Source organism: Mobula hypostoma, chromosome 4, assembly GCF_963921235.1.
Source record: "Mobula hypostoma chromosome 4, sMobHyp1.1, whole genome shotgun sequence".
NCBI classification, from domain to species: Eukaryota; Metazoa; Chordata; class Chondrichthyes; order Myliobatiformes; family Myliobatidae; genus Mobula; species Mobula hypostoma.
Window position 1 is genome coordinate 62,822,432 of NC_086100.1, and position 21,784 is coordinate 62,844,215.

A 21,784-nucleotide genomic window follows, 5' to 3' on the forward strand; every position below is an offset into this window, starting at 1 on the left:
TTAACAGTTAGTGTAACACTTCATAATCCCAGCTTTAAGATTGGGGTTCAATTCCCCTTCACTGAACGCAAGGATTTTGTCTGTTCTCCCTCTGAACGTATGGAAATCCTCTGGGTGCTTTGGTTTCCTCCCACATTCCAAAGACATGGGTTCAGGTTATAAAGTTGTGGGCATGCTATGTTGGAAGCATTGTGACACTTGCAGGAGTGTGTTGGGACACTGAAGCAAACAACACACTAATATTTTTTCTAAGCTTGTGAAATACACGGTCATTCCAGCCCTGGAAATTTCAAATTGCCCAACACATCACCGGCACCAGCCTACCCACCATTATGGACATCCACACAGAAAGAACCTGTAACATCTTTGAGAATCCCACCCACCCTGCTTATCCCACTCTCATCAAGGAAGATGCTACGTAGCATCCACGGCAGGACCAAAAGACTCAAAACAGGAACTTTCTCCCAGCTGCAAGGCTGATTAGCACTTCTGTCCACTAACTACACCATGGTTTTATTTCCTGTTAGTCACCTTACAGGTAGCACAGTGCTACTTTATGGACATACAATCAATCTAACTAACTTATGCACTTATAGTTATTGTGTTTTATTATTGTAGTGTTATCTTTTCTGTTTTTGTACTGCATAGGATTCAGACGAACAATTATTTTGTTCTCCTTTGCACTTGCGTTCAGGAAATGACATTAAACAATCTTGAATCTGGAATAACAAACACAACAATATAAGCATTCTGGAAAGGGCAGTAACCACAGGGGTAAGAATTAGCAAACATTTTCTTTTCTGCATTGTTGGCACCAGCCACCTGAGGGAAAGTTCCAAGCTACTCAATGGGGCTAAAATAAAACTGGGATTAAAGCAAAAGTATCTCTTCTTTCTTGGAAGTTTATGGAGGTTCAGCATGTCATCTAAAACTTTGATAAACCTCTATTAATGCACAATGGACAGTGTCATAACTGGTTGCATCATGGTAATGGCCCTAATGCCCAGGAACGAAAAATGCCTTTAGAAGGTGGTGATAGAGCACAGTTCATTACAGGCACAGCCCTTCCTACCATTGAGCATTATTACACAGAATGCTGTGACAAGAAAGGAACATTCATCGTCAAAGACCTCCACAATACACTCCATGCTCTTTTCTCGCTACCACCATCAAGCAGGAGGGGCTGAAGCCTTAGGTCCCACACCACCAGGTTCAGAAAGTTATTACACTACAACCATCAGGCTGCTGAACTGGCATGGATAACTTCACTCACAACTCAACCTACAGACTCACTTTCAAGGACTTTTTCCAACACAAGTACTCATTATTATTATTATTATTATTATTATTATTATTATTCTATTTGGACAACTTGTCTTCCTTGGCACATTGTTAGTCTTCATCTATGTATGGGATTTCATCAATTCTATTTTATTTATTTTCCTGTAAATAGCTGTGAGGAAATGAATCACAAGGTATAGTATATGATAAAGACATACTATGATAATAAATTTTACTTTGACTTGTTCCTCTGCTGTATAACAGTATGACTCTAAACACCAACAAAATCTGATTCCAATTATGCATCCCTCAGGCTGAAAAGAAATGGCAGAATGAGATGAAGATTAATATCACTGATATATTTCATGAAATCTGTTGTTTTGCAGCAGCAGTACAGTGTAATACATTAAAAATGACCGTACATTACAAGAATGTATACAAGATATATATATTTTTTAAAATTAAATAAGTAATGCAAAAATAGAGAGGCAGTGCTTGTTGGTTAGTTCATTGTCTGTTCAGAAATCTGATGGCAGAGGGGGAAAAAGCTGTTCCTAAAACGTTGAATGTGTCTCCAGGCTCCTTTACTTCCTATCTGATTATAGATAGGGTCCTTAATAATGGATGCTACCTTTCTGAGGTATTGCCTTTTGGAGATGTCCTCAATGCTTGGGAGACTAGTAGCTATGATGCAGCTGGCTGATTTTGCAACCCTCTGCAGCCTTTTCTGACCCCTGCAGTGGCTGCTCCACACCAGACGGCGATGCAATCAATGAGCATACTTGCTACAGTACATCTGCAGAAATTTGCTCGATTCTTTGGTAACATACCAAATCTCCTCAAGGTCCTAATGAAATATAGCCACTGATGTGCCTTCTTCAAAATTGCATCAATATGTTGGGCCCAGGATAGATCTTCAGAGATGTTGACACCCAGGTCTTGAAACTGCTCATCCTGTCCACCACTGACTCCTCGATACGAACTGCTGAGTGTTCCCTCAAGAAGTGAATGGGCATATTTATCATAATGTGCCAAAAGTTGCAAATTTCAGGAAATCTATATTCCTGCCAACATAACTGCTATCTATATTAACATCTAATAAGCAGTGGATTATTCTCACAATAAAAAACATTCGAGTTAGGAGTAAAGAAATTTGACCCTTTCAAACCTGCTTTGCCTTTCGATAAGAACAAGACCGATCTGATTTCACCACAAATATATTTCTGACAAATGTTTTTCCTCGATCTATTAACACAGCTTGAACTGCTGAACGATCTTACATTTATAATCTTTAATTTTCCATTGTTTATATTCTCACTCTCTAACTCTGCTCATTTCATTGCTTTTATTTATTTTGTCTATTTTCTATGTCTCTAATTGCCCCATCTCATTAATCCATTGTCTAAATGTTATCAACAACTCATAGCAATGGTTACACTTGCCTCACACCACAAAGATATTCCCGGTATATTCCCCCACTTTGTCTTAAACTTTTACCCAATTCTGACCAAGGGTCTTCAAATATTCTGTTTCTCTTTCCACAAGTGCTGCCATATCTGTTGAGTGTTTACGGTATTTATTAAGTTAGAGGATTTTGTAAACTAAAGCGTTGAAACAGAACTTAAGAATTCAATCTGGAACTATTTCTTAACTCTTCTGAATACTCTACCAACTGTGGAGGCTGAATCATTAAAAACGAAGACAGGTTTTTTTGGTCAAGAGAGGAGTCAAGGGTGAAAGAGAACAGTGAAACAAAAATTCCAAGGCCTAGATGAGAACTTCCATAATTTACAAATGAAAGAGGAAAGAGCAAACTGCATGATTATTTTGATATTATAATAAGGAATTCTACCAAGCTTCAAAGAAAAAAGCTGCAACAAAATCTAAAGAGGGCCTCCTGGTGGCACAAAATAGAATTACACAATCTAACAGAAATTAATAGCCCTAACTGTTTTACACTAGGATGAGCAATACAATACGAGAACATTAGAAAGTTTTTTTTACAAGTTTTTGAAAGTTTTTTGACCTAACAAAGCTTGCCAAATTCTTATTCACATAGTACGTTGAAATAACCATAGAGTTTAGATTTCAAAGTCTCTAAGGTACTACTCTCAACTACACAACTGGGTAGCTTGTTCCATGTGTCCACAACTCACTGTGTAAAGAAATGCTTCCTAATGTTAGTCTGAAATACCCCTTTAACCACTCTCCACCTATGGCTTCGTGCCCTTGTTGATGGATTAATTTTGAGGTAGTAACTGGCATCCACCTTACTGATTTTGAATACTTCTATCATGTTTCTTCTCATTCTACGGCTACTTAGGCTAAAAAGAGTTGATTCTTTCTTCATATCTCATACTTGCAGGCCTTGAATGAGTCTAGTCACTATTCTCGAAACTCTCACCAGTGCCTTCACATCCCTCACAAAATATGGAGAAGTATATATTGATGCAACACATTCAAAATGTTGGCCACATCTGCACAAGGACTCCTAAAGATTAACTTACAGACTGAGTCAATGGTAAGGAAGGCAATTGCATTATTAGCATTCATTTTGAGAGGTCTAAAATATACAAGCAAGGATATAATGCGAAGGCTTTATATGGCATTGGTCACACTACACTTGGGAGTGCTGTGAGCGGCTTTGGGCCCCTTATCTAAGAAAAGGTGTGCTGGTATTGTAAAGAGTCATGAGAAGATTCGTGAGAATGATTCCAGGAATGAAAGTGTTAATGTCTAAGGAGTGTTTGATGGCTCTGGGTCTGTACTCACTGGAGTTTAAAAGAATGAGGATCTGATTGAAACCTATCGAATATTGAAAGGCCTAGAGTGGGTATGAAGAGGATATTTCCTATAGTGGGGGAATTGAGAATGAGAGGGCACAGTCTCAGAGTAGAGGGACACCTCTTCAGAACAGAGGTAAAGAGGGATTTCTTTAGACAGAAGGTGGTGAATCTGTGTAAGTTGCTGCCACAAGTGGCTGTACTGGCCATGTCATTGTGTATATTTAAAGTTGGATAGGTTCTTGATTAATAAGGTCATCAAAAGTTACAGGGACAGGTAGAAAAATGGGGTCGAGAGGAATAATCAGTCATGATGGAATGGTGGAGCAGAATTGATGGACCAAATGGCTTAATTCTGCTTCTATGTCTTATGGTTTTTCTGAAATTCCTGACCACAAGACGGAGATGATTGAATGGTCAGTGGAAATGATTTCTTTGAGGAAAGCTCTCATTGGCAGAATCGTAAAATCTTCCATGACCAATAATTTACTATTTATAATTTTATTTATATTTTGACATCTGTATTGGATCCTAGAAGCTATTCTGAAGTGGAAATAACTTAGAAACATGTTTCCATAACTAACTGCTGCCAAACTAGACCTGCATTGGCATTTCTTCAACTACTGCCAATTTGAACGATGCTGTACAATGTACAACTTTACATTGTTTCAAAAAGTGGTAGTAAAACATACACGCAGGGGTCTTAACAATTACAATGACCTATCGTTTTGTTTTCTTGGAGAGCGGAACAGTCCAGTGTTCCACTCTACAACTCATTTTGCTGACGTCACCAAAGTACCAAATATTTTGAGATTAATGCACTCATCTACCAATTGCTTGGAGATAAAATGAAAGTAAGTCGCCTGTTGTAAAATTTCATGCTCACCATGGGAATGAAAATTGTTCAAAACTAAAAATAACATGACCTTCAATTTTCCAAACCACAATAGCCAGTTCTATAAAGTTTGCAGTTCAGTATTGACTGGCGTAATTAATGTTTCCAATTCTACTTCCCTCAAAATAAAATATTTTAAATCATGTTTTGGAGAATTCAGAATTGTAATCCATGGATTTACAATATATTTTGAAGATCCCAATCAAAAAATGATTTGTATGTAATTTCAAAAGGATTTGGATGATTTTAAAAGTGAGACGAGAACTAAAAATGCAATGGAACATGAATCTACTTTCCCATGGTGGGAATTTCATCTTTAAATAAAACCCCATAAAATTCTCATCAATTCAACTGGAAGACACACATAACATCCATTGTTAATTAGCCTGTACATAATAATGGCCAAATTAGTTAATGGTATCATCAGTGGCCAAATGAAATACATTTCACCTAATATTAGACCAGAACATTTTTTGTATTCTGTCATTGCTGCAACTTGCTCACTGTGAAAATCCCTGTGATACATGCTGAAAGGGCACTGACCTAGTCCTGTCTACAATCAAATCAGCGAGGGCCATTGATATCATAGCCTGCTCAGTATTTCCAGAATTTTCTGCTTTTACTCCACTTTTGAAAGTTTAAATTAATGTTTAGATGCAAGTATGCCACCTTTATATGCCAGCATATCGAAAAAGGCAATCTTTATGGAAAAATCATTCAGGAAAGATTAAAACAGAATGTGGTAAATAATCTCAATAAATAGCAGAACATTTCGTAACTGACACATGACAGTGCACCAAAACCTAGTTATTGTTCCTCGCCAAAAAACAGTGGTTTCATACTTTAAATTAATGCAGTACCCTTTTAAATTATCACAAAATATAAGCCAAGTTTTATTTTTGAAATACAATGTCTAATCGGAGTAAAATTTAGCTGTCAATCACTATTGTAATCAGAATTAAACAGGTCATAGTTGGAAAAAATGTAGCCTTAGTACAGGATTTTGTACTTTGATGGACGATGAAATACTAAGGATAAACAACAGAAACAATAAAGATTGTCTTCATGGAAAAAATGCTGAAAACAAGGTTTTGAGGAAAAACCTTTCAAATAAGTTCAAAGTGCTCTAGACCACAGTGGATTGCAAGTAGCAGCATGAAGAAATAACTGTCCATGCGCTACAACCTGGTTATCAGTTTCCTTAAAAAAAGGTTGATTTGTTAACCGGAAAATTACAGTACAATCAGCCACTTCTTGAAATGTAGCGATTGCTAAATTAGCTGATAGTTACAACACATTTAGCTCTTGGCTTTTCCTTTTTTAGCTGGCAATTGACCAGTTGCTTCTAGGTACTTGTTGACCAACTCTTCTTGTACACTGGGCAGACATGGCTGGTATCTGCTGTAGTCCATAGTGTATTCACCTTTACCCTGCAAAAAATATTTTCAGAAAGTTGAAAACAAAGCTCGGTGTACCCCTTACAGTATCTTGTCATTAATTTGAATTAGTTCTGATATGTTCAAAGACTTAATACACTTGATCAATTAATTTTCATTACGTTATTGTTGAGTATCATTGAATTGTTGTCGACTCATGGTGACATATGGATAGTGTAGTTATCCATAGGGTTTACGGAAGTAGGTTGCCAGGCCATTCTTCCACCTGCTGTTACGCAGGTAGGGACTCGGCCTGATTCAAACTCAGGACCATTCGCCTCGAAGTCCAGTGCTGATGCCAGTACACCACCAGCCAGCCCAATTTTCATTATATAAAGGACAAAAATCAAATCCAAAATATTTATACTTAATCTACAAATAATGTATCCTTCAATCACATTGCTACATCAATTATTGTGAAAAGTGATCGAATAAATGGCCTTAAAGTAGAGAAATATGAACTTATCAACAATACGCAGTTCTATGATCTACCTCTGTGCAAGACCGGAGTTCTGAGGCATATCCGAACATGTCATTCAGTGGTACCTGTAAAAAAAAATAAATATTTTGCTTTCCAGACAATTCAAAATGCTTTCCCTTACTCAATTAAGTGTTGGTTGTTTTGTGATTTGGCATGAAAGGTAAATGACTTGACATTTTAAAACAACAGACAAAGAAGTGTACTGATGCAAAATTAGGCTTTTTAATAGTTATTTTTGACAAGTCTCACAAAAGCATATTATAAAGATTCTTACAGAATTTATCATACCCCCTGCTACATAGTGCTCTACATTATACCTCAACAACTGGGATTCTTTATGTGATATCACTATTGATTTTTCATCAATTATATCTAGAAATAAATAAAAGATTTTGCAGAAACCATTCCATTTAGTCACATCTATTTAAACATTTTGTGAACACCCAAGCAGGAACATTTCTCGTAGAATTCTTTAGGATATTGCTGTGGCACTTATGTGGTTCATGTAATGAGAAAATACCAATATTGCCACCAAAATGGCAAAGGTTTCAATCCATAATATTTTTAAATTACAAAGGTACTTTAATCTTTCATGACATGTTCCAAATGTCGGATCTCCTTCTGAAACAGCTTTTGGTGCTTTTGGACAGGAAGTACAAAGAGGGAAATACCTTCTTCAGAATAAGTATCAGCATGGTGACTCAGTGATAATTAGCCATATATTACACAATAGACAGGCATAATACTTACATCAGCATAAAGTGTGAAATATCCCTCTGTTCCATCCTGGCCAGTGATAATACCATGTCGACGATTGATTCCAGCAATGACAACTCCTTGAAATTCATTAGGAGCTACCACCTCGACTGACATAATGGGTTCCAGAATGATCACACTAGTCTTCTCCATAGCTGAACAACAAAATTAGAAAGTAATTACTGTAATATGCTTGCTTCTTCAAAATCTCAAGGATGAGGACTACATCCCAACTAGACTATACAATTAGGAAGGTATGCAAATCCTTATTTAGGAGTGAAGATGCATTTTCTACGAACATCCAAATCAGAGCTGGGTGTTTGCTACTCCTTTTTACATACCTTCAGGGGATGCTCTACACACAGAGTGCCGGGTAAGTTCAATTGACCAACTGGGATGCCCACATGCTCAAATTTAATATCTAACTTGCAATTTACATGAAGTTAAGTATACTCGTAATTTTTCTAATTAATGCAGCTGCAAGAAGCCAATTCCATTCCTCCCCTTCCCCTCCTCCACTCAAGGTTTTAACAAATCACATTCTAAGACAGCAGGGAGAGAAAAAAGATTAGAAGACCAATTAGCCAGTTGGTAGGAATTGCTTGAACACAATGTCCACGAAATGATACCAGAATGACTAGAAAAATCACAATATGCTCCAAAAGAGTCAACATGGTTTTGGAGAAAAATGTAAATTAAGTTCTTTGAGGATGAAGTTAGAAGAACAGGCAAAGAGAAATAAATTGACATACTATGTTCAGATTGTCAAAAGATTTTTGAGAAGGTGTCACACACAATATTGTTGCACAAAATGAGCTCTCTGACCTATCTTGTATATTAGCAAGGATGAATAATTATTGAAACAGAAGAAACCTAGACCATAAGATATAGGAGCAGAATTAGACCATTTCGCCCATCGTGTCTGTTTCGCCATTTCATCATGGCTGATCCAATTTTTTTTCCTCAGCCAGTCTCCTGCCTTCTCCCAATCAAGACTCTATCAACCTCTGTCTTAAATATACATAAAGACTTGGCCCCCACAGATGCCTGTGGCAAAGAATTCCATAAATTCACCACTCTGGCTTAGAATAAACAGACTATTTTTGGTCAGCAGGTTATTACTTGCTGATGTCACAAAAAGTTATGTTGGACTTACTGCTATTGACAATTATCTGAATGAAAGTGAGTACAATATTTGCTAACAGTACTAAACTGGATGGTTAAATGAGCTAATTTAGACGCAAAGGGCTATTGACAAGAATGTGCACTGTAGGAACGTATAGGAAAATGGGAGCCTTTACTAATTTTGGTTATAATTAACAAAAAAACATCAGACTATTTTTAAATGGTAAAATCAGAATAAATGTTGGCATGCATGTAGTTGGCTGGTAACCAAACTACAAAAAGATATAATTCAGGTGAATAATTTGGAAGACAAATTTTATTTTGTCTTTTATCTCCGGAGTGTTGAGCACAAAAGAACTCCAAGAAATTTATTTTCATTAGTGTCTTCAGCACTCAACCTGGGACTGTCCCTGATTTTAGATTCTCTTAGCCTCACAGCATCTTTCCTGTTGAGACCTCTTGCTAACTCAACTGTTTCAGTCTGATCAACTCTCATTCTTCTGAAGTACAGGGCAAGGAGATCAATCCTGCTCTTTTCCTCAGTGCAAATCCCTCTTCCAGAAATATTCACTAACCCAGACTTAATTATCTTACTCTTACAGAGGACACTAGATGCTCAGTCAATAAATATATTCAAAGCTGATATTCATATGAGGGGTAAAATGGGATTTAAAATTTTGGGTAGAATGTGCATGATTTGCATGATTTTGTTATGGAAAAATCAGCTCAATGAATTGTATGGATAATTCCGGCTTCCATTTCACAGATTCTTAGCTGATCATTCTTACCAACGGCTGGGTAAAACTAAATCCGATAGAATTCACTTTCCATCAAAATGTATGATTATCTAGATTTGTATAATAGTGTTTTACGAAGCCATACATTCCTTAGGTGCAATTATCAAAATTTGTACAAGTTCAATTTTGTGACATGTACAGTAAATGTAATATAACACAGTTAAAATGAAAATGATAATATGCTTTCTTTGCAAATAATCTTTTGTCAACAAAGGCAAAGCTCCTAGCATGAAGAAACTTCTCAATTTCTAAACAAAGATATCTGCAAAACTAAATTAATGTTTGCTGAAAATAAAACATTTGTACTTCCTAAACAAGACACTTCTGACCAAAATTAGATGATCTAGTAAGTTCAATAAAATATTTCAGAGTAAAAAATTTATCAAGGAATTTGCATAATTCATAGAAGTTTTAATTAAGAAATATATTATTGAATTTACTTTAATTTCACATTTTAATTCCCAAGATACAGAAGACATTGAGAATATTTATAGTTAATATTTTTTCATATTTTCTGTGAACTCTACAAACCCTGTTTGACTGCACCCTCTCCGGCTCTGATGAAAGAGATTTCATTGGAATCCACCATGTGATGCGCACCATCCTCCAATACAAATCGCACTCCAGAGACCTTATGAGCTGTAAGAGGACCCTTTTCACAGGCTTCAAGAAAACCCTGTGAAAATAACATGCAACTTTATGACATTTGAAACACACAAGAAGATTTACAGATACCAGAGGAAGTCTAAACCTAGAATAATGCCTACTAACTGTTAAACCCAATGCAGAAGATAAAGTAAGCTGTATATTCACCTTGTAGATAAATATTTAATGATGCCTTCAAGATTAAAAGGATTTGATGAGATGAATGTAATAACGATGTGTTGATCATTTGCTGGGAAAGCAAAACTACGGGCCAAAAAGATTTCACCGATACAGGTAAAAGGACATCCAAGATAATTCCATGAGTGGCTAGAATGTGAAATTTGTTTCCAGATATGTTTGACATGATTAGTGTTGAAGAGGAAGTCAGATAACAGGAACGGAAAGATGAGGTGACCGAGTTGAACAAGACACAAATAGAATGAGGAATATGTGGTGGGTAATCTTTAATGTGGATTACTGAAAGAAAGGCTATATCATATGCTGTAAACATTTTATAATTTTCTCTGCACTCACTAATTGGTTCCCCAAGGTGCCTCTCCTTCTTCCCCTTCTCCCAAGGTCCACTCTCCTCTCAGATTCCTTCTTCTTAAGCCTTTTACCCTTTCCACCTATCACCTCCCAGTTTCTCAATTCATTGCCTCCCCACTCAAAAGCCTTTCCCCTCACCTGACTTCAACAATCAGCTCCCAGTTTGTACTCCTTCCCCTTCCCCCACTTCTACCTTCTGGCTTCCTCCCCCTTCTCACATCCTGATGAAGGGTTTTGGCCCCAAACATTGACTGAGTATTCCTCTCCACAGTTCCTGCCTGACCTGCATTTTGTGTGTGCTAGCCTAGATTTCCAGCATGTGCATAATCTGTTGTCTTATATCTCAATTTAGTACTGGATATCTTACGAGAGGTGATTGATAAGTTTGTGGCCTAAGGTAGAAGCAGTCAATTTTAGAAAACCTAGCACGTTTATTTTTTCATTTACATACTTAGTCCGGCGGTCGTGGAGCATATGGATCCCTTCTTTGTAGAAGTTGGCGTCTTGGACCTCCAGAAGTGGTCCATAGCAGGGGTGTTGATAAGTTTGTGGCCTGAAGTAGAAGGAGATGAGGAGAAACTTCAAACTTTCTGCATTTTCACTCAAAGAGTTGAACTGCACGTGCATGTAACGAGAGCTGTATAACTCATCTCCTTCTACCTTCGGCTAGAAACTTATCAATCACCCCTACTTTGGACCACCTGGAGGTCCAAGATGCACTCGTTACATGCATGTGCAGTTCAACTCGGAGTGATAATGCAGAAAGTTTGAAGTTATTAATTCATCTCTTTCTACCTTAGGCCACAAACTTATCAATCACCCCTGCTATGGACCACTTCTACAAAGAAGGGGTCCGTATGCTCCACGACCACTGGACTAAGTGTGTACATGTAGGAGGGGACTATATTGAAAAATAAATGTGCTAGGTTTTCTGAAATTGACCCCTTCCACCTTAGGCCACGAACTTATCAGTCACCCCCCCTTACAGTTCCATAAATTTCATGTGTTCTAGTTAGCTAGTTTTAATTTTGCCTTTATCTACCAATGATTGACTTTTCTGCATAACAAAATTAAATGTTTGGTTCTGTTGGGAGTGATTTGTGGGTAGCAATTATTCTGACAATTTTTCTTCAAAAGCAATTACAAAATCTCCACATTTCTATTCTCCTACCCCAAAGAATAAAGTATAATAAACTGGGTTGTTGAAAATATTGCTGGTGACAAATTAAGAAAAATTATGGTAGATAAAAATGAATTAAATGGAGATGGAAGTAATAATCCATTACCTTCTCAATGGCTGGTATAAACTGCTGTGGTACATTTGTTCCAATTGTTCTGTCAGCAAATTCTAACTTGATGTAGTTTTCAGGTTCCAAAGGTTCCAACATTCCAATAACTTTGCCATACTGGCCTGCACCACCAGACTGCTTCTTGTGAGTAAATTCAAAGCTGGGAAAAAATAACAATAATCAAAAAAGATCCTGTAATAATCATGTAACCTGTAAATACAAAATATTTTTTGCATGTCATTGAGCATATTTAAAGTGGAGGCTGATAGATCCTTGTTAATAAGAATGTTAAAAGATATTGAGAGAAAGGCTGAGAGGGATAATAAATGAGCCATGATGAATGGTGGAGCAGACACAATGGAGTGAGTGGCCTGATTCAGCTCATATGTCTCATGGTCTGAAGATAAACTTCTCTGATAATTTTCATTTTGAGATCCAATCCATTCAGCATGACATGACGCGACAATGCTGCTGCAATTAACTACCTTTGGGTGAACCCGCTGTTCTTTGGGTGACCCTGCAGCACTTTGGGCTTTTCTATCACAGAACCAAATGAAAAATTTTCATGAGACTACTTAATGAGATTGCCATGGAGATTAGTGATAAATATTATTATACCACTTCCAAAACTGTGGCAAGCTTCAGGTCAACTTCACATTACTAAAAATCCATGACAGTCTGCATTGCAGATATTTATGTGAAACTAATAACCAGAAAGGACTTCTGGTTAATATGAGAGAACAGCAATAATTAAGCTAGTTATTTGACCTTCATTCTGCAGAGGATTATAAAAATATTTAATCAGAATCAATTAACCTGAGGTGCCACTGTAATTTTTGGTAGGCCTCAGGAAGATGTGGGGAGGATCAGTGAAAACCATCTTCTAATTTAAATTACCACAATCCCTAGCAACAGGCATACTATGGCAAATAAATAAGAACAAATATCATCCAGCTCATTTTTTGGTAGTTTGTTTCTAACATTTATACACGTTTTATAATAAAAGGTGGTAGGCACCATCTACCAAAAAAACAGGACAGCTGAGTCTTTTAAAGGAAGAGGAGGTGGAATTTGCTTCATGGCAGTTCTTTCTCAATCCTGCTCACCAGACCTGGAACATCAAGTAATTCCTCCCCTGGCCAACATCAGGCAGCATGAAACAGCACACCCTGATGCCTTCCCTATCGTTGCGGGGGATTTCAACCAGGCCAGATTGAAGACGTCGCTGAACAACTACCACAAACAACATCACACTTGAACACTGTTATGCCACCATCAACAATACTTCCTGTGGCATCCCACACTCACAACTTGTAAAGTCCCACCTGGCTACACTTCTATTCTTGATGTATAGGCAGAGACTAAAAATGCAGCACCAGTTGTGAAGACTAAGGTGTTGTCAAGGGAGGCAGAGGATCACTTACAGAACTGCTTTTGAGTCAGTGGACTGGACAATATTCAGGGATTCATCTTTGAACTGAATTAATACGCCACAGTTGGCAGTGACTTCATCAAGACCTGTGTGGAAGAGTGTATGCCTTGGAGAACTTACCCAAACCAAAAGCCATGGATGAACCAGGAAATTTACAGTCTGTTGAGGGCTAGATCAGTGGCATTCAAGATTGGTGATCCAGAACTATACAAGAAGTCCAGGTATGACCCATGGAAGGCTATTTTAAGAACGGAAATACAATTCTGAAAGAAGTTAGAGATGGAATCGGATGATGTCAATTCTGCTAGGGCTTGCAGGCCATTACTTCCTACAAGGTGAAACTTAACATCATGTATTGCTGTGATACTTCACTCCCAAATAAGCTCATTGCCTTTATGCATGCTTAGAAAGGGAGAATAAAACTAGATCTGTGCGAATTCCTGCACCATCTCGTGATCCAGTGATCTTTGTTTCTACGGCCAACACAGTCAACGCATTAGGACCTAACGGTATACCTGTAAGGGCACTAATAACTTGTGCCAACCAATTGACAGCAGTGTTCAAGGACATCTTCAATCTTTCACTACTGCAGTTGGAGATCTGTATTAAATTCCTGCCTGCTTTAAAAGAGTGACAATCAAACCAGTGCCCAAGAAGAGCAGGGTAAGCTACTTCAATGATTATTGTCCAATTGCACTCATATCTACTATGATAAAGTGCTTTGGGAGGTTGGTCATCACCTGAATGTACTCCTGCCTAAGTCACTATAATAGATTAAAGGCGGGTGCAATTTAATTGGCTCTCCACTCAGCCTCGGAGCACTTGAACAACAGCAACACCGAGTGTGTCAGGCTGCTGTTTATTGATTACACCTCAGCATTCAACACAATCATACCCTCAGTTCTAATCAACAAACTTCAAAATCTGGGCCTCTGTACCTCATTCTGCAACTGCTTCCTTGACTTCCTCATCAGGAGATCATAGTCTGTGCAGATCAGAAATAACATCTCTCACTGACAGTTAACTCCAGCACAACTCAAGGATGCATGCTTAACCCACTGCTCTACTCTCTCTGACATATGTAGCAAGGCACAGCTCAAACACCATCTATAAATTTGCCGACGATACCAGTATTGCTGGCAAAATTTCAGATGCTGACGAGGAGGTGTACAGGAGTGAGACAGATCAACTGGTTGAGTGGTGTCGCAACAATAACGTTGCACTCAATGTCAGCAGGACAAAGGAATTAGTTGTGGACTTCATGAAAGGGAAGTCAAGGGAACACACCCCAGTCCTCATCGAAGGATCAGCAGTTTCACTGGGTGTTAACATCTCTGTAGCTCTATCCAATGTATTGATGCAATTACAAAGAAGACACGACAACGGCTATATTTCATTTGACATTTGAGGAAACCTGCTGTGTCACCAAGGACTCGTACAATTTTCTTCATTGTACTGTGGAGAGCATTTTAATTGGTTGCATAATGGTCTGTTATGGAAGGTCCACTGCACAGGATCAGAAAAGGCTGCAGGAAGTTGCAAACTCATCCAGCTCCATCATGGGCACTTACCTTCCCTGCACTGAGGACACCTTCAAAAGCACTGCCTCATAAAGATAGCATCCATCATCAGGACCCCATCACCCTGGGTGTATACATCTCGCACAAACTATCATAGTCTCAGAACACATCCTACACAATCAGGAAAGCTCACCAACGCCTCTACTTTCTGAGGAGGCCAAAGGGAGTTGGACTATGCACATCTGTAATCAGGTCCTTCTACAGATGCGCAGTAGAGAGGAAGGCTCTACAGTGGGTAAGCCAAAACTGCCCAGTGTATCAGTGGCACTAGCCTATTTACATACACACACACACACACACACATATATATATATATATATGAAAAGGGCCAGTAATGTCATGAAGGATCCTACTCATCCTACTCATGGACTATCTCTCCCACTTTTCTCAGGGGGAGGCTATGTAGCATCCATGTCAGGTCCACCAGATGCAAAAACAACTTTTCCCCAAGCAGCAAGGATGATCAACTCAACTCCTCCACTGACTAATCCACCCCCCACCATTTTAGCACTTCCTACCACAGTTGTCTTATGTACAGAGACATTCCTAGTATCATTTTATGTACATACAAAGTAGGTAAGCTATCTTATTTATATTGTGTTTCATCGTGTTAACTTATTGTGCTTTTTCCCCACTGCATAGGATCCAGGGTAACAATTATTTCTTTCTCCTTTACACTTGTGTACGAGAAATGACATTAAACAATCTTTAATTTTAAATCTTGAGGAACAGATCTGGAAACAGATTTTACAAAGGTTGTCATGGGTGATTTCAACTTCCCTAATATTAATTGGCACTTCCTTAGTGCAAAAGGTTTAGATGGGGCAGAATTCTGTTTGTTGTGTGTAGGAAGGATTCCTGGTAGAAAATGTAGACAGTCCGACTAGAAGAGAGCCATACTGGATTTGGTGCTCAGCAATGAACCAGGTCAGGTATCAGATCTCTCAATGAGTGAGCATTACAGAGGCTGTGACCAGAACACCCTGACCTTTAACATTGCCTTTAAGAGGGATAGGAACAAATGGAATGGGAAAGCAATTACTTGGGGAGGGGGAATTAGGATGCTATTAGACAGGAAATTGGGAACATAAATCGGGAATGGATGTACTCAGGGAAATGAACAATGGAAATGTGGACATTGTTTAGGGAGCACGTGCATGGGGCTCTGAATAGGTTTAGCCTATTGAGTTAAGGACGGTAGGGTGAAGAAACTACGGTTGACAAGAGATGTGGAACATCTAGTCAAGAGGTAAAAAGAAGCATATTTAAAGTTTAGGAAGCAAGGATCAGACAGGGCTCCAGAGCAGGGTTTCTCAACCGAGGGTCCATAGGAGATTATGATTAGTAAAAAAAGAAATATCACTTTTCGAACTTTGCGCTCGCAGTCTGAGCAACCCTGTTAGCCATCTCGTTAGGGATCTCTCAGCCCAGTACAGCAGTGCACTGTAGGCCTCTGTTCATTTGGTTGAGTCCATGCTCAGTTTTTGATGCGAGATAGGGGAGACCATTGATAATTGTTGAGCACTGTATTGCATGGAGGGCAGGACAACAGGCTGATGAGCAGCATGGTGCATTTTCCAAGCACTGAATGGACTTACCCATCATGGGCTGTGACGTCAGCCTCTCCCTCCCGAATTACCTCCCCCAACTTCCCCTTACATGCCCTTGACTGACTTAAGGGAATGAATAAACTCCCCCAATGTTGTAGAAAATTGGAGGGAAATTTTCATTCTAAAGATGGAATTTTTATGTGACATGACTCAACTGCTGGCCTGCCACTTTGCTGTTGTTGTAAACATTACAAAAGGTGGATTGTGAAGGTTAGCAGTGAATTGTATTGTGAAGTTCCCTTATATTTTTGTTTCCTCATTTAATTACTTATACTGTTTTTATTAAGCAACAATGGACACAAATAAAGTCCATCTTTACAATGAAAGCTACTTACAAATGGGCTTTACATGGACTGATGATCCAAGTTATCTTATTCCTTCGTCCCTAGTCTGTAGCAAACAACTTAAATTGACGCGAACTACAAATTACCGTCAAATGACATGTAAAAATGCTGATTATTTTAAACAGCTATTGGAATCTCAAAACAGAGTAAAGCTTTTGTTAATAAAGGCACAGTCAGTAAAAAGACTCAGGAAGACTTAGTAGCAGAACTTATGACCCAGAACATTTTAACCAGAGAGTAGTGAATCTGTGGTTTGCTCTTCCACAGACTGCGGTGGAGGCAAGTCAGTGGGTATATTTAAGGTGGAAGTTGATAGCTTTCTGATCGGTCAGGGCATCAAAGGATATGGTGAGACGGCAGGTGTATGGGGTTGAGTGGGATCTAGGACTAGCCATGATGGAATGGTGGTGCAGACTTGATAAGCTGAATGGCCTAATTCTGCTCCTATGTCTTATGGTCTTCCCCCAAAAAGGAAAAGTCACACAGTTGGTGAGAACCTAATAATGCGAGCAAGTAAAATTATAGTGGGTAAAATGTTCGGACAAGATGCAATACGAGAAACTAAAAAGGTTTTGCTCTCAAACAGTACAATAAATTGACATATTGATGCTGAAGAGGTTTTGTTAGATAAACAGAAAAGCAACAACTTCTCTAACCAGGATGATGAATCAACGAATTTCACCAATAAATGTCATGTTGTAGCATTTGTGAGATTTGTAAATGATGACGAAATTCAGGAAAACCTTTTCTGTTGCAAAGAGCTGCCCGAAACAAGCAAAGGCTAAGATATATTTAATGTTTGGTCTTCATTCATATCTGGAAACAAAAGGCCTGTCTTGGAGGAACTGTGTTGGCATCTGTACTGATGGTGCCCCATCAATGGCTGACTCCATGAGCGGTTTAGTTTCTCTTGTAAAAAAGGAAAATCCTGACGTTCTCACAACACACTACTTCAACATTGCAAATAAATTTTTATATTGTAAATAGCATTAATTAAAATTAATTTGCAATGTTTATTTAAATTAAATCTACCTAGCCTACTTTCAGAAAAATTAAATTTCATTTTGACTTAAGCCAGTTATTTAACAGAAATTTATTATGTTTGCCTTACGAGTTTTTAAAATTTATGAAAGGGAAAGAAAGAGATTAATTTCAAGAAAGGCAAGCTAAGCCTAACTACCTGTTTTTTCAAGAAAGGGTGATCAAAAGAGCATTGACAAATATTTTTGGATTATTACATCTACAAATTACTAATCACGCTAACGCACCATGAGCTGTAGATATAATAATTTTTGTGCAGATGTTCCCTGAGACCTGAAAATTATTTCAAGGGTTTCCCCAGGGCAAAAAGGTTGAGAAAGTCTGCTCTAGAGGGTTAAAAGGTAGCCAGGAAGATGAAAAATGGACGGAAGAGCGAGAAGGCGTCATAAGAAAGCCTTGGTGAGTAGGATTAATAAAAACTGCAAGGCATTCCACATGTATGTGAAGAACAACAGGATGATTAGTGAAGGTAGGACAAATCAAGGACAGAAGAGGAAACCTTCCTGGAATTGGAGGTATGGGAGGTCCTTAATGAACACTTTGCTTCAGTATTTACCCGTGACGTCTGTGAGGTCAGCGTAAAACAGATTGATGTGCTAGAGCAGGGGTGCCCAACCTTTTTCGCACTGCGAACCGCTTTCATATTGACAATATTCTTGCGGACCGGCCGACCGGGGCGGGGGGGTTGCCAGCGAACAAGAGTAGTGGCCAAATACGCTGGGTTTACCCCGAGAAAGACTACAATGACCATGAAGCCTTGCGCGGGCATCAGTGCGCATGCATAAGTTGCGCATGGGTGTATGATTTTTTTTCCACAAATCGTTTTTGGCGATTCTTTTTGGGGGGGCGGGGTGGGTGTTAATCACGACCGGAATACAGATGATAATTAGCTAATACACTCAATTTCGTTTCTAAAAGGGTTTATCTAACGAATTTAATATTAAACAGCGCATATTTTCCTCGCATGAATATAGTGATAAGTCAATTATCAGGGGAGGACAGGGGAGCTTGAAGTAAATGTTGAACGAACTTCCAGTAGAAGTGGTAGAGGCAGGTTCGATATTATCATTTAAAGAAAAATTGGATAGGTATATGGACAGGAAAGGAATGGAGGGTTATGGGCTGAGTGCAGGTCAGTGGGACTAGGTGAGAGTAGCATTCAGCACGGACTAGGAGGACGGACAGAGATGGCCTGTTTCCGTGCTGTAATTGTTATACAGTTATATAAGTCAATAGCATCATAACATTTTAAGTATTGTTTGGATATAAAACACACAGCACATATTTTCCCCGCATGAACATATAAAATCATTGCAACACACCAATATCGGTGAATCAGTGGGAGCCCTGGGCTTGTTTTCCTGCACAAGACGGTGCCATCGAGGGGTGATGGGAGACAGTGATACTCGAACGGGGTTCCTTATGTCCAGTCTTCTCCGCAATTTAGTTTTCGTTGCATTCATTGCAGAGATATGTTGGAAATGGAAGCAACATTTTCAGTGCTTTCGTGGCTATCTCAGGATATTTAGCCTTGTCTTTGATCCAGAATGGTGGCAGAGATGTTATATCAAACATACTCTTCAGCCCGTCATCATTTGCAAGCTCAAGGAGTTGATCTCCTTCCCACGCTGAAATGGATGACGCGCGGGTAATGACCTTGCATGCGTAATGGCTCAACAGTGGGCGTGACGGGGAATGAGAAAAGGTGCAGCTGACTCATATCGTCAAATCATATTGTTTCCTCGCGGCCCGGTACACATGCTCCGCGGCCCGGTGGTTGGGGACCGCTGTGCTAGAGCATCGCGATTTTAAGAAAAAGGAAGTGCAGGAACTTTTGAAAAACTTTAGGATAAATAAATCCACAGGGCTGAACAGGATATACTCCAGGTTACTATGGGCAGCAATGAAAGACATCGCTATTCCTTTGATGATGATCTTGTGTCCTCACTAGCCACAGGAGTAGGTCCAGATGATTGGTGGGTGGCGAATGTTATTCCTTTGTTCAAGAAAGGGAGTAGGGATAACCCTGGGAATTAAAGACCAGTGAGTCTTTCTTCAGTGGTGGGCAAATCATTGGACAGGATCCTTAGAGACAGGATTGACGAGTATTTGGAGAAACAGAGTCTGATTAGAGATAGTCAGCATGGGTCTGTCAGGGGTAGGACATGTCTCATGAGCCTGATTGAATTTTTTGCAGATGTAACAAAGCACATTGATGAAGGATAAGCAGTGGATGTAGAGTATATGGATTTTAGTAAGGCCTTTGACAAGGTTCCCCATGGTATGCTCATTCAGACAGCCAGGAGGCACGGAAACCAGCGAAACTTGGCTATGTGGATTCAGAATTGGCTTGCCCATAGAAAGCAGAGAGTGGTTATAGATGGAGCGTATTCTGCCTGAAGTGTGGTGATCAATGGTGTTCTAGATCTGTTCTGGGACCCCTGATCTTTGTGATTTTTATAAATGACTTGGATGAGGAATTGGAAAGGTGGGTTAACAAGTTTGCAGATGTTGGAGTTGTGGACAGCGTTGAAAATCATAGGTTCCAACAGGATATTGACAGGATGCAGAGCTGAGTTGAGAAATGGCAGATGGAGTTCAACCTGGAAAAGTGTGAGTGATTCACTTCGGAAGTTCGAATTTGATGGCAGAATACAGTTAATGGCATGATTCTTGGCAGCGTGGAGGAACTGAGCGATCTTGGGGTTCACATCTGTAGATCCCTCAAAGTTGCCATGCAAGTCGATAGGGTGGTTAAGGTGGTGTACAGTGAGAAATCTTCATTATTCAGAGGGATTGAGTACAAAAGCTGCAAGGTAATGTTATAGCGCTATAAAATACTGGTTAGATCACACTTGGAATATTATTGTCAGTTCTGGACACTTCATTTTAGGAAGGGCATAGAAACTTTAGAGAGGGTGCAGAGGATATTATACTTAGAGACGCTTTAAAGATATACTGCCTGTATTATAGGGGAGAGGTAACTTGTGCCATGGCTTTTCCCTTTAGAGTTATGGAGAATGAGAGGTGACTTAATAGATATGTACAAGATGATAAGAGGCATAAATTGAACAGATAGTTAGAGACTTTTCCTCAGGGTGAAAATGGCTAATAGCAGTGGGCATAACTATAAGGTGATTCGAGGAAAGTATAGGGGAATGTCACAGATAAGTTCTTTACATGGAAAGTGGTGAGTACATGGAATGCCCTGCTGGTGGTCGAGTCAAATACATTAGGGGCATAGAAGAAACCCTTAGATAGGCACATGGAATATAGAAAAATGGAGGGCTATGTAGGAGGAAAAGGTTAGACTGATCTTGGAATATGTTAATAGGTCAGCACAACATTGTGGGCCAAAGGGCCTGTACAAGAACCAAAAGGTTTTACTTTTCTTAATAAACATTTCAGTCTGAAAGACCTATTAACTTTGGAAAGATGTAAAATAAGCTGCAGTCTTCAAATGACTTACATGATAACCGACTGCTTTTTGAAATTAACTTATTTTCATTATTTAACACTAAATGCAGACAACTAATTTCAACAAGGGCACCTGAACACATTTTCATCAGATGCTTCTCAATATCTCAGTCTAATTGGCTCAGATAGACAAATAACTGTAAGGAAGCCTCAATCTGACTAATCAAATTCAGAACAATTCGAAAGTTTAATATTTTTTGCATAATCACTGTCAAGTTGAAGTGCTAACTGATTTTAAACAGAAAGTATGAGATCCAAGAGAT

General features: G+C 38.9%; 1 protein-coding gene across 1 annotated transcript in view; it reads right to left on the minus strand.

Annotated features, from left to right (window-relative positions):
• Nucleotides 1-1,499: 1,499 nt before the first annotated feature.
• gfm1 (G elongation factor, mitochondrial 1) overlaps nt 1,500-21,784 on the minus strand; it is a 66,496-nt gene continuing 46,211 nt past the window's right edge. The window contains exons 14-18 of the mRNA XM_063045865.1: nt 12,035-12,197; nt 10,086-10,230; nt 7,627-7,787; nt 6,888-6,941; nt 1,500-6,389 (exon numbers count right to left, since the gene is read on the minus strand). Coding sequence (XP_062901935.1) covers nt 6,258-6,389; nt 6,888-6,941; nt 7,627-7,787; nt 10,086-10,230; nt 12,035-12,197 — 655 coding nt within the window. The 3' untranslated portion in view covers nt 1,500-6,257. The remainder of the gene's footprint in view (nt 6,390-6,887; nt 6,942-7,626; nt 7,788-10,085; nt 10,231-12,034; nt 12,198-21,784) is intronic.